This window comes from Apteryx mantelli, chromosome Z (genome assembly GCF_036417845.1).
Source record: "Apteryx mantelli isolate bAptMan1 chromosome Z, bAptMan1.hap1, whole genome shotgun sequence".
Classification (NCBI taxonomy): Eukaryota; Metazoa; Chordata; class Aves; order Apterygiformes; family Apterygidae; genus Apteryx; species Apteryx mantelli.
Window position 1 is genome coordinate 18929701 of NC_090020.1, and position 15282 is coordinate 18944982.

Sequence of the window (15282 nt, forward strand, 5' to 3'; positions counted from 1 at the left end):
GACTCATATGAAAAACAGTGGTGTTGATAGGAATTTCTTGCCCCTTGAGGGATTAAGATGATGTAAATCTGCTTGAAGTATATTAATAATGAATACATGAAAGTGTTTATTAAGCAGGCCCAAAGCAATTATTTTCATGGCATTGTGGATATTTGAAATATAATAATAATTGGACTCATTTATTTTTATTTTTGTTAGAGAGAAAGAGTAAGGATGTGTGGAGAATGTATTTAGTGTTTTATTTTAGACTGTAATGTTTTTTAAATTGTGCTCATTTTGTTCACCATTTATGTCTTATGGTAGAGATATGAATTATTTTCCATGTAAAGAGTCTGATACTTTACTTACTATTAAAAAGTACATAGTGTAAACTTGCAATATAATACAAACAGATAATCTATGTATCAATTTGTGAGGATGTTTTCTGTAACATTCTGTCTGGTCTTCTCTGGTCACTTCTTAACTCTTATGAACAGACTGGAAATGGCAACAGATAATATATTGTATTAAAAAAACAACAACCAAGTAGTAATGCATTTTGTATATCACAGAATACCTTACAGGGAGTGTCAGTTGCAAAATAAAGAGAAATGTATGCTGCAGAAAGGGAAGATGATTCCATCTCTGTGATAATGTCAAGAAAAAGAGGTCAAATTTTTGGAGGAAGAGAACTTAGCCAAAATGAGATGAACAAGAGGGGTAAGGCTTCATCCAGCAGTTTAGTGATTAGTTTCAAAGGAGCAGAGTGAAAAGAATCCATGGTGAAGCTTGAAATAAAGCAGGTGATATAGATTCAGGAATTCTCTATTCTAGAGTAAGTGGATAGAGGATATGAGAAGTTTGATCCTCTTGAGACTGCCTAAGGTTCAGCCAGATGCAACTGTACTGTTGCCTCTTGATTAATGTAGCTAGAATATATGGTTGTGGATTTGCCAGGGTGGAATGTGTACCAACGCCTGATGATCTTCTCTTTGTAAGGGAAAAGTGAGGAAAGAGTTTTGAATGCCATAGCAGAGGAGGAGTGATGGAGTTATGCGTATGGTGGGATAAAATGATTGGATCCTGATATTAATATTAATTAAAATTATGTACAAAAAGATGTAGGAGAGGAAGCATACTTGGACTGATGCTAACACTGTATGGTTTTAGAACAAATGTAGTAATCAAGTAGGTGGTGTAAAAGATTCTCAAATGGACTGTAAAGATTCTTCCAGGGTCTTCCAGGGTTTCATTAGTAGGATTTTCAGTGTGATCAGCAGCTAACAAAGACTGATCAAGATTTGGGCAGGTGATGGAGAGTTCGGCATGAGTGGAAGTATGTTGCTACCTTTGCACAAGGTATGTGTACCATTGACAAAAATGGCACGTTTCTTAGTTCTGTTTTATGGAAAATGAGAAATTATGAAAAACAGGTAAAGAAAATAGTAAAATGCAAACATTTTAATGTGGAATGTAGCAGTAAAGTATAGAACTTCCGTGAGAGGTGGGGAGATGTTTATGCTTAAATTGAAAGAGAGGTGTATTAGCCACGCTGACTTGCTGAAAACTATCAGAAAAGTTAGAAATAAGAAGACAGATCCAATAAAAAGGGAGTTATAATCAGAAACAAATGGTATACAGGTTTATCAGCATTGGGAAAGGTTCATCGCTGTGCTTGAAACCAGGCAAGCATTTAATAGTGAAGAGTGCTGTCCATAAAGTGGGAGAACTTTGAGGGGGAGATGTGGCAATTAGTGAAGAGAGGCAATAACAAGGATGTTGTTAAAGGCTGTTCTGAAAACGGCAATGATAACAACACTTCTGAGGAGTGAAGAGGTTGAAAGTAAAACTTGATTTTGGATTTTGGAAGGGAGCCTGGAGAGAAAAGGTATTTTTGCAGTGGAAGAGGATTTACTTTTTATGAAATTATCTATATGTTAAAAATCCATTATTTATTAAATTTATATATACTAAATATTGACTTCCTAAATGATTGTAAAGCAAACTAGTGTTGCTTGTTGGGACTGGCATGGGATTCTGAGCCCAGTGTCTGGAATTAGAGAGCCTTACTTTGCTGTAACTTGGAGTATGCAAATTGCATGTTATTAACTGTAAAACCAATGGATTACACTTACTGTGAACAAATTACAGTTACAAGTTTAGCTTAACAACATTTTATTTGTTTGAAGCTTTGGAATTTTTTAAGTAGTAATTAGTACAAAATAATCCTCAGCTATTGTTCCCCTGTCAATAGATAACAAGGGCTTCAGAGTAGTAGCTTGGTAAAGTATTTAGTGTCACACAGAATTAGCTTGCAACTGATGGCTTTATCCAATATCGCTACATGTATCTGGCTTAGTAAGAACAGAACTCCATGCCTCCCATCCTATTTCTTGTCACTGAGATAAGAATAATGGGGTGAGTACAACGGTCTGCTTGTCAAATGACCATCTTGCTGTTTGGCTGGGCATTTTTTTTGAGCGCTAAACCTATGATCCTTTATTTTTGATGTGCTTTTACCTTACTTTGAATAGTGCTGTTCTAAAAGCTGTCTCAGTTGTAAAACATACAGTTTACTCAGCACCTTACCAGTTTTCAAATTTGAAATCTAGCTACTGCCTACACTTAGAAGATTCTACAGTACTGAATAACCAGTTATCATATAGCCTAAAAAGCAAATTGAGTGACATAACCTTCCAGACCATTTGTGTTATTTGCAGGGTACAATTTGTAAAATGCAGCATTGAAGAGCAGTGTCCATGAAGTTACTAGAAAGACAGAAAAGACAATATGGACTACTAATTACACGGAATTTTCTTGATGATGCTAAGTGTCAATCAAGATGGATTTTTTTCTTCAAGTTTTATTGATAAGAGCTAGTATAAGTTTTGTTTTTTGTATTCTCACCCCCCCCCCCAAACCATACACTAAACAAAGAGGAGGAGAAGTGTATCAGTAGATGTTGAGGCTTGAGTAGTTTCTTTTTGGCTCCTTTGCTGATTATGGACTTCTTAAATGAATACGTGTATTGGAACAATTTTATATCTTTCTGTGGTTCTTATGTATTTCTGTATAAATTTTTTTTCACACTTACGCCTGTAATGTGGTTGAGTGGGTGGTGCAGAATCTGTGGAGGCTTTGCTTTGAAGAAGCTTCATGCTTACTTGAATCTTTAAGATGTTTTCAAACAAATGAGATACTTCCTGAGAATTGATACGTTTTTCTGGACTCTGACTTCTCTTTTAATTTTTAGGGTTGAACTTGACTTCTGTTCTTATAAGAAGTAACAATATAGGCAAGTGTAACTGATTCTTATGCAAGCTGCAAAAAGTCTATAGATGAAGTAAGGGAAAGTTTTTTTTACTGTCCTTAGGGGTGAATCATTCATTGGTTGGACAAACAAACATTTTATGAACTGGTAGTTACTTGTGTGTAGTAGTCGACCTGTGAATTTCTGTAAAGGGTATACATTCTTACGTATGGTCTGGGGTTGTAGCCTATGGTATAGGGCGATTATAGAGAAGATGGAATCAAACGCTTTTCAGTGATGCACAGGCACAACAAAGGACAAGTAGGAATAATCACAGGTTGCAGATAGGGAGATTCCAATTGCATATAGGAAAAAAAAATTCACAGTGAGACTGGGACAGGTTGTTTAGGGAGGCTGCTGATTTGATTTTGACGTTAGCCATACTTTGAGCAGGAGATTGGACTAGATGACATTCAGAGGTCTCTTCTAACCTAAACTTTTCTATCATTCTGCTACTGAATTTCAAGGAAAATATTAACACTGAAAGTTACTTTGCTGGATATATGGGATAATTTTCAAAATACAGTCTGAATCAAGTCTTCATCTATCTGTTTACCTGTAAACTAGAAGGTAAAGTTGTTTTCAATTCAGTTGCAACCTGTGTGCTGCTATTTCTTTCTAGTTTCTATCCACTTACATGTTTTTAGCCAACATTTTTCATAATTTGCATTCTTAGAAATATAAAACCATTGAAAATACTGTTTTGAAAGTACTAAATAGAAAAAGGAGATACTCCCTCTATTCACAAAACAAATGCAACAACAAAGATAGCAAAAATAGAAGTGTTGTCCCATATCTGCTAAATAATTTTGAATTTGTAGGTCAAGAAGAAGCTATGTTGTTTTCTCTTAAGGGCAATTCTTGGGTTAATACTTTTCATAGGGCCAGGCAATTGATAGCAGCCATTTGCATGTTGGAAGGAAGTTATCAGTTTTTTTATATGCTAAAAACATACAATATATGTGACCACTTCTTTATTTTTGAAAAACCTAATATATGATAAGTTAGAGAAGCAAGTTTTCTAAAGGTAATGACCAATCCATTGAATGACCTTGCCTGCTAGTCTGTGGGTTTGGTGTTTCTACTGAGACAGATGGATTGAACAGACTCCTTCAGAATTCACCTTTGTAGTATCAGTAGAACTATAAATTTGCAAACAGTACCGTAAGAACTATTTTGTATTATAAAAAGTAACTTCTTTGACTCTGATATCTAGAATAATGTTATTCTTGTGGTGAAGGTTCATATAATTATTTTGAGGCATAGATAAAAACAAAGCAAACAAACTTGTAGAAAACTGACTGAATTTTTATACTCCCACATGTTATTCTAGTAAAATTGTGTTATAGCTGGTTAGCTCTCTGTTTTCTTTAATATATTGTACTGTGTAAACTGGAATTCTTTGATTTTTCTGTTTATTCATAGCTTCAAATTTAGTTGTGTTTTATTAAGATTTATTCATTTATTATTAATTTTAAATGTTTTGCATTGCAAAATCTCTTTTAGTTTAACTTCACGAACTGCTCTACCTTATCTGTATTGTGGGCAAATCAAATTGTATTCACTATTTCTTGTCTTTTCTTTTGTTCCAGACGTTAGAGGGAGGTAGGGCAAAGAAGTGTGGAAGTCAGTCTAGTGACTGAGTTTTGTAGAATTTTGTGCTGATCCATATCATACTTGTAGGAAATCTGCTTTTCCAGCTAACTTGATGTATTTTTTATGGCAAATACAGGTCTTATTTCCTGTTCTTGGAAACAAAGGACTTATCATCTCACGGTCAAGGTTCTTGGAGGCTATTATGGCCTACATTCTCCATCTTCAAAGTGAAGTCAAAGGGTCTTTGGAAAAAGAAAAGCCCAACTTACATTCCAGGGATCTTTAGATGCATGTATCTAAGATGTTATTAGATCTGTGGTTGGCCAGCTCTTGTACTGTTGCTAACTCCTTGCTAAAGTGAGACAGCTGCATTGAATTTCAGAGAGGAGACTAAAGATGGTAAGGTGTTGCTGCCAACTTCACTAAGATCCACTGCTTTTCTTGCTATTAAAGTAAAATTCACTTTCTAGGGAAACATGCACACTAAATTAAAAGTGGTGATTCATTGTAGCAGGGTACTCTTGGTTGTTACAAAGGGACAACTGGAGACTATACAATTCTTAAAGCATGCTTCAGGTATTTGGTTTTTGACATTCTTTGCAGCCAGTGAAGGCATTGACCTTTTCCCTGTTTTCTAACAGTTTCCTTGAGTGAGGACTGTGATTTAATTTCCTTCTTGAATGTATTTAAATTATGATTTTTATGTTGGAACAAACTTGGAGATAGAAGTTTTTTGACAGGATGCTTAAGACTAATAGTTTGTGTAGGACAGGCTGAAACCTTTTGAAATTCTGATGCTGTTAAAATGGCATTAGTAAGAATGTTAGCTAATGCCTTCTGATTCTTTTTATTTAAATACTGCTCAATGCTAAATGCACATTAACCATAGCCAACATACAGTCATGCTTTTCTACTTAATTAAAGACAGAACAAATAGATACATAAAATTCTTACTGAGTCTGTGCTATGACTTAAGGAAAAATGAAAGGTATACTTTTAATACAGACAAAAAATAGCACCCCTGCATTTCCTTTTAGCCATAAGAGTAGAGTATGTAGGGTTTTTTTTTATTATTATATGTAAAATAATGTTTCAGGAAGCACGGTTGCACTAGACTTAATGTAATACTTCATTTCATTTTTCTAAATAAATATCATATTACTATCTTAAAAATAAGGCAATTAAATTTTTAAAGGACTTAGTAGCTCTAGCCTGGAAAGAGTTTTGTTTTGATGCCATCTTTTTAAGAAGGTTTGGTAGTGTCTAATAGGATAATCCTCATATCTCTATTTTTTTATTTCTGGCCTTGTAGACATTGTGGTTGGTGAATTTGGTGTGGTGCTGCTTTGGGTCTTATTTTATGATAAATTCTCAAGAAGATACCACAAAACAAATGTTGAGAATCTCTTAAATAATATGTTTATTATGAATTGAGAAGCAACTGCAGATGACTTGGTTATCTGTTTTATGAAAACTTAGCACTGACTCAGCAAAGAGATTTAGAGTGATGAACTGTGCTTAACTTTTAGGCTGCTATTCCTGGAGAGGAGTTCAGAACGCTGAATTAAGCTCTGAAGTTCTACACAGTGTAGATGTCTGAAACTAGGTGCTTCAGAGTGGGCCACATTGCAGCCAGCATGCTGAATGGAAAGCTGTCGAACTTGGCCTGTAGGCAACTCTGAAAAGAGGGAAATGTTTGAAATCTTGAGGCTTAATCATCTAACACTGACCTGTGGGAACTGGAATTCAGATTCAGGAATACTTTCTGGAAGTCTTATACCTAAGTCATACCACTGGAGCTTGCAAGAGGCTCACTTTTTTTAAAGAAGAGTAGATGAGAGTTTCCCCCTTTTGTAAAATTGTTTATTGATTAGAATCCAACAAAAAAGTGGGAATGTTATTTCAATTCCCTCTTTATTTCAGGAGTTGACACCCTACCTCCTAACAGTGTCCCCTAATCTTTAGGTTATGGGGATATAGTCTTCATATAACCTGTTGAAGCTTCACTGTACCACGCTGCAAGATTCATGGGAGCAAAGAAAGATCATGCAAGAGGGAAGTTGTTTGTAAATTGGAAGAGAGGAGTCTTGGATTGTAACGTCTGCTACCAGGAAGTTTCTGTAATTCCCATTAGCTGGTCACTAGATAAATGGATAGACCCTAAGACCAGGGAACAGAATCAAGATATTGTGAGCATTTACTGTTTTTCAATGCAACCTGCTAGTGTGTGTGGGGAAAAAGCATTAAAGTATCTTCCTTCCCCTAAACAAGTGATTCTTTTGAAACCCTCTTGGCCTGCTGTATGTATTTGTGTGTATTTTGGAGACATTACTAGGCTTTTACAAGGTTTCAGATTGAGAAACGAACCAATTCTTGAATTTACTTACGTTAATGTCACAAACAGGCAAAGCAGTAGTATCACAAATATACAGTCCCAAATTATATACGATGATTTAACAAGTAGCTGAACTTAAAATTGGCTTCTGGAGTTAGAAAGTTTGGCTTCTTGAACACTTGCAGGATGTAGATGTGGGAAAGATGAAAATGATTGAATCAAAAATTTTCTTTAAAACTCAGCTAGTGTTATAATTTTTCATGTCCTATTTTTTTCTCCTGCAATTACATTAATGTAATAATATTTCTGATCAAAACTTATTTTGCTACTTCTTCCCTGTCACTTCCTCAGCTCATTTTAATGAGTGTAGAAATTTAACCTTTTTGACTTCCTTTTTAGATAGCCATGAGCTTTGAACAGTTTTTCTTTTCATGACCTACGTTCGTTATCTAAAGAGTCACGGTTATACCTTACATTGTTACGAGGGGAGGGGAAAAGCATGAAGGTAATGAACAATATGCAAAATTATCCATAGGTGATGCAGTTAATAATGGTCATGCCCTAGAGTTGTTTCAAAATATGTTGTCAGCTCAGATAGATGTTTTTAGTCCAGTTTTCCATAAGCATTGTTTGTATAATAGAATTATTTTGTGTTGTCTGATGTTTTTGCAACAGCCTCTTGAATGGAAGTATGAAAAAGTAGATATTGCTGTGGAGATATGATGACATTAAATGGTTTCCCTTGTGCCTTCTGAAAATTCTGTTAGTTTTTACTTCTTCTGAAGGCTGCCATTTTAATCCATACTTTCCTTTGAGTTATGCAGTTTCATCCGTGATCCACATGCTTTTCATTAATATCTTGGAGTGAGGGACTAAAGAGTCTGTTCCCTAATTAAAGAAAAAGGAGTATTTTTCTTGGTGTGCTGCTATGTGTGTGCTTCTCAGTGTAATGTCCAAACATTCCTAATAAAACTCAGATGTCTGGACTCGTTTCTATTGACCATTAGTAAAACCTGTATTTTTTTTTTTTTTCTGTACTGGATTTTATTTGCCATGTGAAGTAAAATTGTTGTATTTTACCGTAATGGAATAGCAGTTGAGGAGAGGGAGACAAAAAATAAATTCACTCTCATAGAGCAGAAGCAAAACAACGTGAAGGTAGCAGTAAATCAAAGGTTATTAAGGTTTTGCTTCTGAGTAAAAAGTCAATAGTAACCAAAGTAGTTACTAAAATTATTAAGCAGCTATTTCAGCCAAGTTCCTGGTAGCCTGGTTTTCCACATCATAGAGTCTACTGTCTTAATTGTTACCTATCATGTTTTCTGATATAAAGACATGACTGAGTGATCATAGGGACTAGACTATTGCCTGTTACTGCATCCACGAGGCGTTTGAGGAATATAGTTAGGACAGTGAGCTTATATTGCTACTAGTTCACGGGTAAATGGTGAACGTTATTCCCTAAGACTGAGATTTTGTCAAAAAACAAAAAAGGGCAAGAATTTGTTAGCTTACTTAAAGTACACTGAGAAATCGTGCAAAGTATTTAACTTTGAAAATGTAATGGAAATATTAGGTATATACCTGTTTGTGAGACACAAAGTCTCGACTTGCATTTAATTTTTATTATTATTTATTTATAGCTATCTTGTTGCCTGTACCCTTGCATTGCTGCATTATTGTGTATTTCAGAGCAGATGCTCCTGAACAATATTCAACATATGTATCTACCATAATTACCTTGCCTTTGTGGTATGACTCTAGCGATGAACAGTGATGAACTCAGTTTTTATCATACATTTGTCTTTTCAAGAGTTTACACAAATATGTCTTCCTGAACTAATAAAATTAAAGTGTACTTAGCATTAACAATAATACTATTATTTCTTTCTCTTTTTGTATATTTCTGTTTTGTATCCAAGAAACATTCTCTTTGCCTCCTAGTGATTTAGCATTTAATACCCTCTACAATTAAAGAGGGCAGGATTTGGCCTTAAGATTTGATAAATCAAACATTAGTGTTTTTTGGTAAGGTAGCTAAAAGAGGTTGGACACAAGCTTTCTAAAAGCTGCAACACTGCAGCTGCAGAGGAGAGGTCGGTAAAGGAAGGAGTGCTTTGTGCCTCCTTTAGGAGTTTCTGTACTCCTTCAGCCTTTTCTCTTCCATAGTTTCATTGACTTAACGTCTGAGTTAGGGTTTGGGTTTTCTGCTTAATCTTCTATACTGTCGACCAGGGATCTTATAAGATTCATGTTGGCATAATTTGACTGGTATCCAAGGCAGCTGCTCATGTATTAAGAAGCTCAGTTTTCTAATAAATTGTATTTGGAACCAAGGAAAGTTGTTAGCCTGAAGTATCTGGAGAGTGAAACTTGGTTCCTGATATGTGGTACTACAAAGAGTTTCCTTTTCTCGGTCCATTAACTGTGAAAAGAGGACAACAGCAACACTGGGAAGAAACAAAAGATCAAGGAGTAGATGGTATCACCAGAAACAAGACAGTGGTGAAAAGGACTACCTTGCATTTAATGAATTATTGCTTGACAGTTTTTAGATTTGCTAAAAAATAGGTACAGCCTAGTTAAAACACATATCTTGTCTTATCTTTCCAAGTGATATATTGAGAGTTCATTTGTCAAATTTTGCATTTTTATGGCGTTGATAAATACCTACATGCCCATGTGTACAAGCGGAAGTATGTGACCACGTATTATCACAAAAATGTAGTAAATTGTACTGAGCATTTTTAGAAAGAATCCCAGCCTAATTAGAAGCATGAAAAGCAAAGAAAGGTCTAAGAGTTTTTTGTTAGACAAGTACACTGTCTTTTCTGGTTTTACTTTATGGAGTTGTGTACCATACACAGCACTGTACGTAGCAATTTGTCTGCACTGGGCTGTGAAAGATGCAAACGTATTTTAGATTACTGTGTACAAACTGATGCATGTGTAATGTATGGTAGAGGACAGATGTATAAACAGTTTGGAAAGACAAATGGAGAGAAACAATTCATTTTGGGGAGATAATGAAATTCTGATTAAAACTGAAAAAGTGAATGGAGTCAGGCTGAAAATCTTTTGTTTAATATCATTTGGCGTGGGTTGTCAATGAGCATGGGCTTTGTTACAGTTGTGCTTGAATCACTGACTCCTGGGATACACAAATCTTGCTTGTATGCTGCAGGTTCCCTTGTAATACAGAGTAATGGTGGGGGTGTGCACACGCGCACACGGGTGCATGTCTGAGAGAGGGAAAAAAGGAGATGTTTAATTCTTGTGCAAAATGAGAGACCTAGGATGCCTCACTTGGTTTAGTCAAATCGTAAATGTTAGTGAGTTGACAAGAGAGATGAATGAAATCTGTGCTCACAGTATAGTAAAAGAAAAAAGCTGAATGTTGGCTTGCTTTGAAAATGTGGCTTTGGACTATGTGGTACTGCTAAATAGGCATTTTCTCCCCTTTTTGAACCATATTTTTATAGAGAAGATTCAATCCAAATCTATTTCAGTATTAAACTAAAATAGGAGCTAATTATATCACGTTCAAGCTGTTGAAGTTGATTAGTACAGACTAATTAATGCATACAGTAAATGTATGAAGTACATTAAATATGTGAATAACAAATTTGCAATTAATTTTTTACATTCTGTGTATATTCAGAAAAGCAGAATGAAACTGCATCTTTTCAATAATCTAGAATTTTCTAGCTGTCGTAAACATTAAAAATAACATGATGATGATTCCAGTCCTGTTATATTCTTACTAATTTGTTGCAAATACATTATGAAATCTTCTAAACGTAGTTTATTGTAAGAGTAGAGTGTTTCCAAGGAGTGTATAATTACTGAATTTAAAGAAAGTGTATTTCTTGGAGTTAAAAAATGATTTAATTGTATTGATTTACAATGACAAGTAACTCTCTTATTCCCCAGCATTGGCTATAAGGAAAAAATATGAGAAGTTTGTTTAATGCTTATATTTTTCTGTTGAACTCTTGTGAAGCATGGTAGGATTCAAAGAAATTAATCCTGTACGATTTGGATATTATTCTATTGCATGTGTTTCTGCTTCATTTGGAAAATAAAAATACCTGCATCTTTTTTTAAGTGAAATAATGGTAAGGGGTGTAATCATGTAAAATATTGTCAATATGCATGATTTTATATAGTGAGTAAAACATTTTTGAACTATATATTATAACGTTTAAGCTAGAGATAAACTAAAATGTTTTCTCAAAAATAACAGAATCACTAGTTTTTCTGCAGACTACACCTTTCTTCATTGTTTAATCTTACTGGCTTCTGTGTTTTTTGGTATTTAGCTTATATGAAACTATGGCTTCTTCAGTAATTATGTCTTTAAACACTTTATCTTTTTCCTTGTGTGAATTTTAGGTATGCTATTCCTCCAGAACATGGGAGACGTCTTGAACGACTAGCTCAAGGTAATATTTTCAATATTTCAGTATTTAAGGTGTTTAGAGGACAAACCTCCAGGAAAGTGAAAATCCTAGTCCTTGACTTGCCAACTGTGTTTTATTCTTTCTTAATACTGTGCGACTTTTATCTGCCTCTAGTATGTTTTCAAACCAGGAACACTGTTAGGTGCTCTGGGGAATTTTTAAGAAACAAAATACATTTTTTTTTCTTAGTATTTAATTTTGTGCTGGTCCTTTTGATTTGGTTAGGCCTATGAAAAAGAAGCTTAATAGTTTGTTCTTTTTGTTCATTAGATTATTATTGATGGTATCATTGTCTCCTCTGTCTCTTTTTCTCCCTTTGTCATAGCTCCTTGTCCCCAGTAACTTTTGAATCTTTTAGCCAATCTTAGCCAAATTTGACAAAAAGGTAGAACTGTCAAAGAGAGTTGAGTCTCAAAGCTTTATGAAAGTTAATGGCTGGGTAGAGCCCAGATGGAGACCTAGTTAATACCTTCAGGGAAAGAGGAAGCAGACAAAACCTGCCAACTCTAAATCCTGTTTTGATAGCAGACTATCTGGCCAGTGAGCAAGCAAATAAATCCAGCCTAGCCAAAGCATAATCTGGTTTTTGCCCTCCAGAGGCGTGAGGGGCACCTTTTGTGAAGGAGCAGAGGATATTGCTGTAGGGAAGAGATTTAAAGGGCCAAGTATTACTTATCTTAGGAAAATAATTTCTCTTCTCACATAGTAACTTGGTTTATTTTAAGCCATACTTCAGCTCTGTTTTTTGTTTCAGATTAAGAGTGCTGATATGAATACAAGAACAATTAGACATGTTTCTTAGTGTGGCAGCACACGTTTTTGTAGCTTGCTATTAACCATATTTTATAAGAAATGCTATTGAAAGTTGGTAACTAGATATCATACATGAGGACTAAATTCTGAAAATATTTGTACATTTTCTTTTCAGACCCATTTTGTGTGCATATATGTTCATGATTATTATTCTGAGCTATTTTTAAACTAGTTACTGCGAACAGTAATTTGACGTTTATCACTGAGATATGAAAGCAAAGACCTGTGAACTTGTATTTTCAAAAAACCTTCTCAGGTGGGCAGATGTCAACCTGGATAATTATATTTCATAGTTCTAAATTTACCCATCGTTTCATCTGAAAAAGTTATCACTTATTTTCTCCTTTCCAGATTCTTTTACAACTTGTAAAATACAGAAAGCTTTATATGTATACCTTAAAGCTTGCAGGATTCACTAGTGAACAAATCGATATTAGTTGTAGACAGTGCAGGTGACACCGAGTTATGCTAAGGTTGTTCAATAGTTATTTTCAAGGGTTACAGGAAAAGAGTAGAGAATAAAAGGAATGGAGAAATGGAGAAGGTCCAGAGAGGGGCAACAAGAATAACCAGTCATATGGCTTTTCTGTACAAAGAACTGTTCAGAAAGCTAGAACTTTTTAATCTGGAAAAGAGTCAAAGAGAAGGGATATGATAAAGGTCTGTGATGACTGGTGTGAAAAAGGTGACTAAAGAATGATTGTTCTTTGGATTTTCCAGTACAGTTGCAGACTCTGAATGAAGTGTCTCAGCAGTTTCAGAACAAACAGAAGGACATGGTTCTTCACACAGTCTGAACTCGTTGCCAGTAGTGAATCTAAAAGTTTACGTGGATTCAAGGGGAGACTGGATAACACTGTCAGAGAAATTTGTTAAAGGAGACATAGAAACCACATCTGACTTTGGAAGTTTTTGAGCCTTGACTAGTTAGTCCTGGAAGAGTGCTCAGAGGAAGTGAAGGTTTCATGCTGTACTTAAACTCTTCTCTCTACATCCGCTTTTGACCTTTGCTGTAAACAGGATTCTTGGGTAGATAGACTTTGCAGTTAATATGGTATGGCTACTCTGATGTTTATTACAGGATTTCATATTGGTTGCTTACAGCTGTGCGGAATTTTAAAACTATTTGGACTTAAATGTTCTGTAATGAGTGCATGTCCAAACTTCTTTTTTGAGAGAGAGAAGAGAAGGGGCAATTTCAGCAACACTCATTCATCCATTTCTAAAAATTAAGTGGAATTAAGTGATCACTTTGTCTGGTACATTTTGAAAATAATGCAGTAGGAAGAATGGAACATAAAGCATGGGGTAGAAGTGGAAATCCCTAAAACCACTGTTTATTAGGGGCTGACAGGTTGTACTGGGTGATCAATGACCTAATGTCAGAATACCATAATTGGATAAGAGGCTAGAAGGGACTTCGGTGTCATCCAGAGTAATGGTTCTCAGGACTAGAACTGGCTGGGGGAAGATAGGGCAGAGAGGGATCAGGCTTGAGCGACACAGACGCACAGACATCCTTCCTTCCGGAGCTTGGAACAGAAACCCAATTCCTTGATCCTTGCTGATCACTATATTTAAAGAACTTGCTGAAGAGTGTCACTCATTCTTTTCCAGTGCATATTTGCATTCAAGTAAGTTTTCTACTATAGCTATTGTTTATACTTCAGTTCAAGTTATAGAGACCAGCGTGGTGAATAGAAATCTCCTTTCTGTGATGAATCGTGTGTATGATAAAAACTTAATTATTATTATTTCAGAACTGTCTTTTGAACAGTGAATGGCAAATAAAACATAGAATCAGATATTGAACAATGAAGATAAAATTTCAAATAGTTGTTTATTCTGTTATATCCACTGAAAGAAACTGGGTTTCTGCAGGAAAGCTTGCATGCTCAAAGATTTTATCATAACACCTTTATAAGGTAGATAAGTTAGTTTTACAGACAACCACCTCTGACATTTCCTAAATTTAGTGCTTGACTTTAATGTATTTTAGCTTATATTTCTCTGAGTAAAGTATTTTCGTGGTATTTTTGGTCCGGCTAATAGCTCAGAATAGATTCCAGAAGGTGATACTGTAGTTCTTAAGCGTAGGTGATGAACTTTATGCTCACTTTGACATATACTTTCAGATTTTTTAAAATAGTTATCATTTCTGATGATTTTCATGCTCATGGAGTTTAAGGCATCTGTGATCTTCCATGCTGCAGTTGCTGCCTGCTAAAAAACATTCAGAGTTTTGCAGTAAGATACTCTAAAATGATGAAAATGTAAAGCAACCTACTGGCTGCAATTGAGTTAATAATAAAGGTTAATAAAAATGTAGCATAAATGAGACCTTCAGACTTAATTACATGTTTGTTAAAAATATTTTTAATCATACTTTTGCAGGACTGCAACATCTGAAGGAAAAAAAGCAGTTTATTCAAGAAGGTTACCTGTGCTGACCGGATACCTCTTGAATTAATTGAAGGATCCTAAATAATTAAAATAATAAAATAATGCAGCAAATGTAGCAGGTAGTCTAGGTCAAGCTAGCAGCTGATACATAAAATTAAAGGAAGGTTGGGATATTTTCCATTATCCTGTCTGTACATCGCAATTATCACACAGGCCTTCCGTGCATGAGTGCTTTCATCTTTGCTTTCCATTGAAATCTTGATTGACTGTGGCACCTACAAATATTTTGTCTGAAAGACATTAGACTTGTATCTAATAAAGGCAACAGTCTGATTTTGCCCTTCAGCTGTTTTCTCATTTATGTAGTTTTTTCAATTTTATGT

The 15282-nt window shown here is 35.0% G+C and overlaps 1 protein-coding gene across 3 annotated transcripts in view; it reads left to right on the forward strand.

The window, feature by feature from the left end:
* Positions 1-15282, forward strand: part of KDM4C (lysine demethylase 4C) — a 266679-nt gene that overhangs the window by 35428 nt on the left and 215969 nt on the right. For all 3 annotated transcript variants that reach the window (XM_067315328.1, XM_067315329.1, XM_067315330.1), the window contains one exon: positions 11616-11665. In XM_067315328.1, the coding sequence (XP_067171429.1) occupies positions 11616-11665 (50 nt within the window). The remainder of the gene's footprint in view (positions 1-11615; positions 11666-15282) is intronic.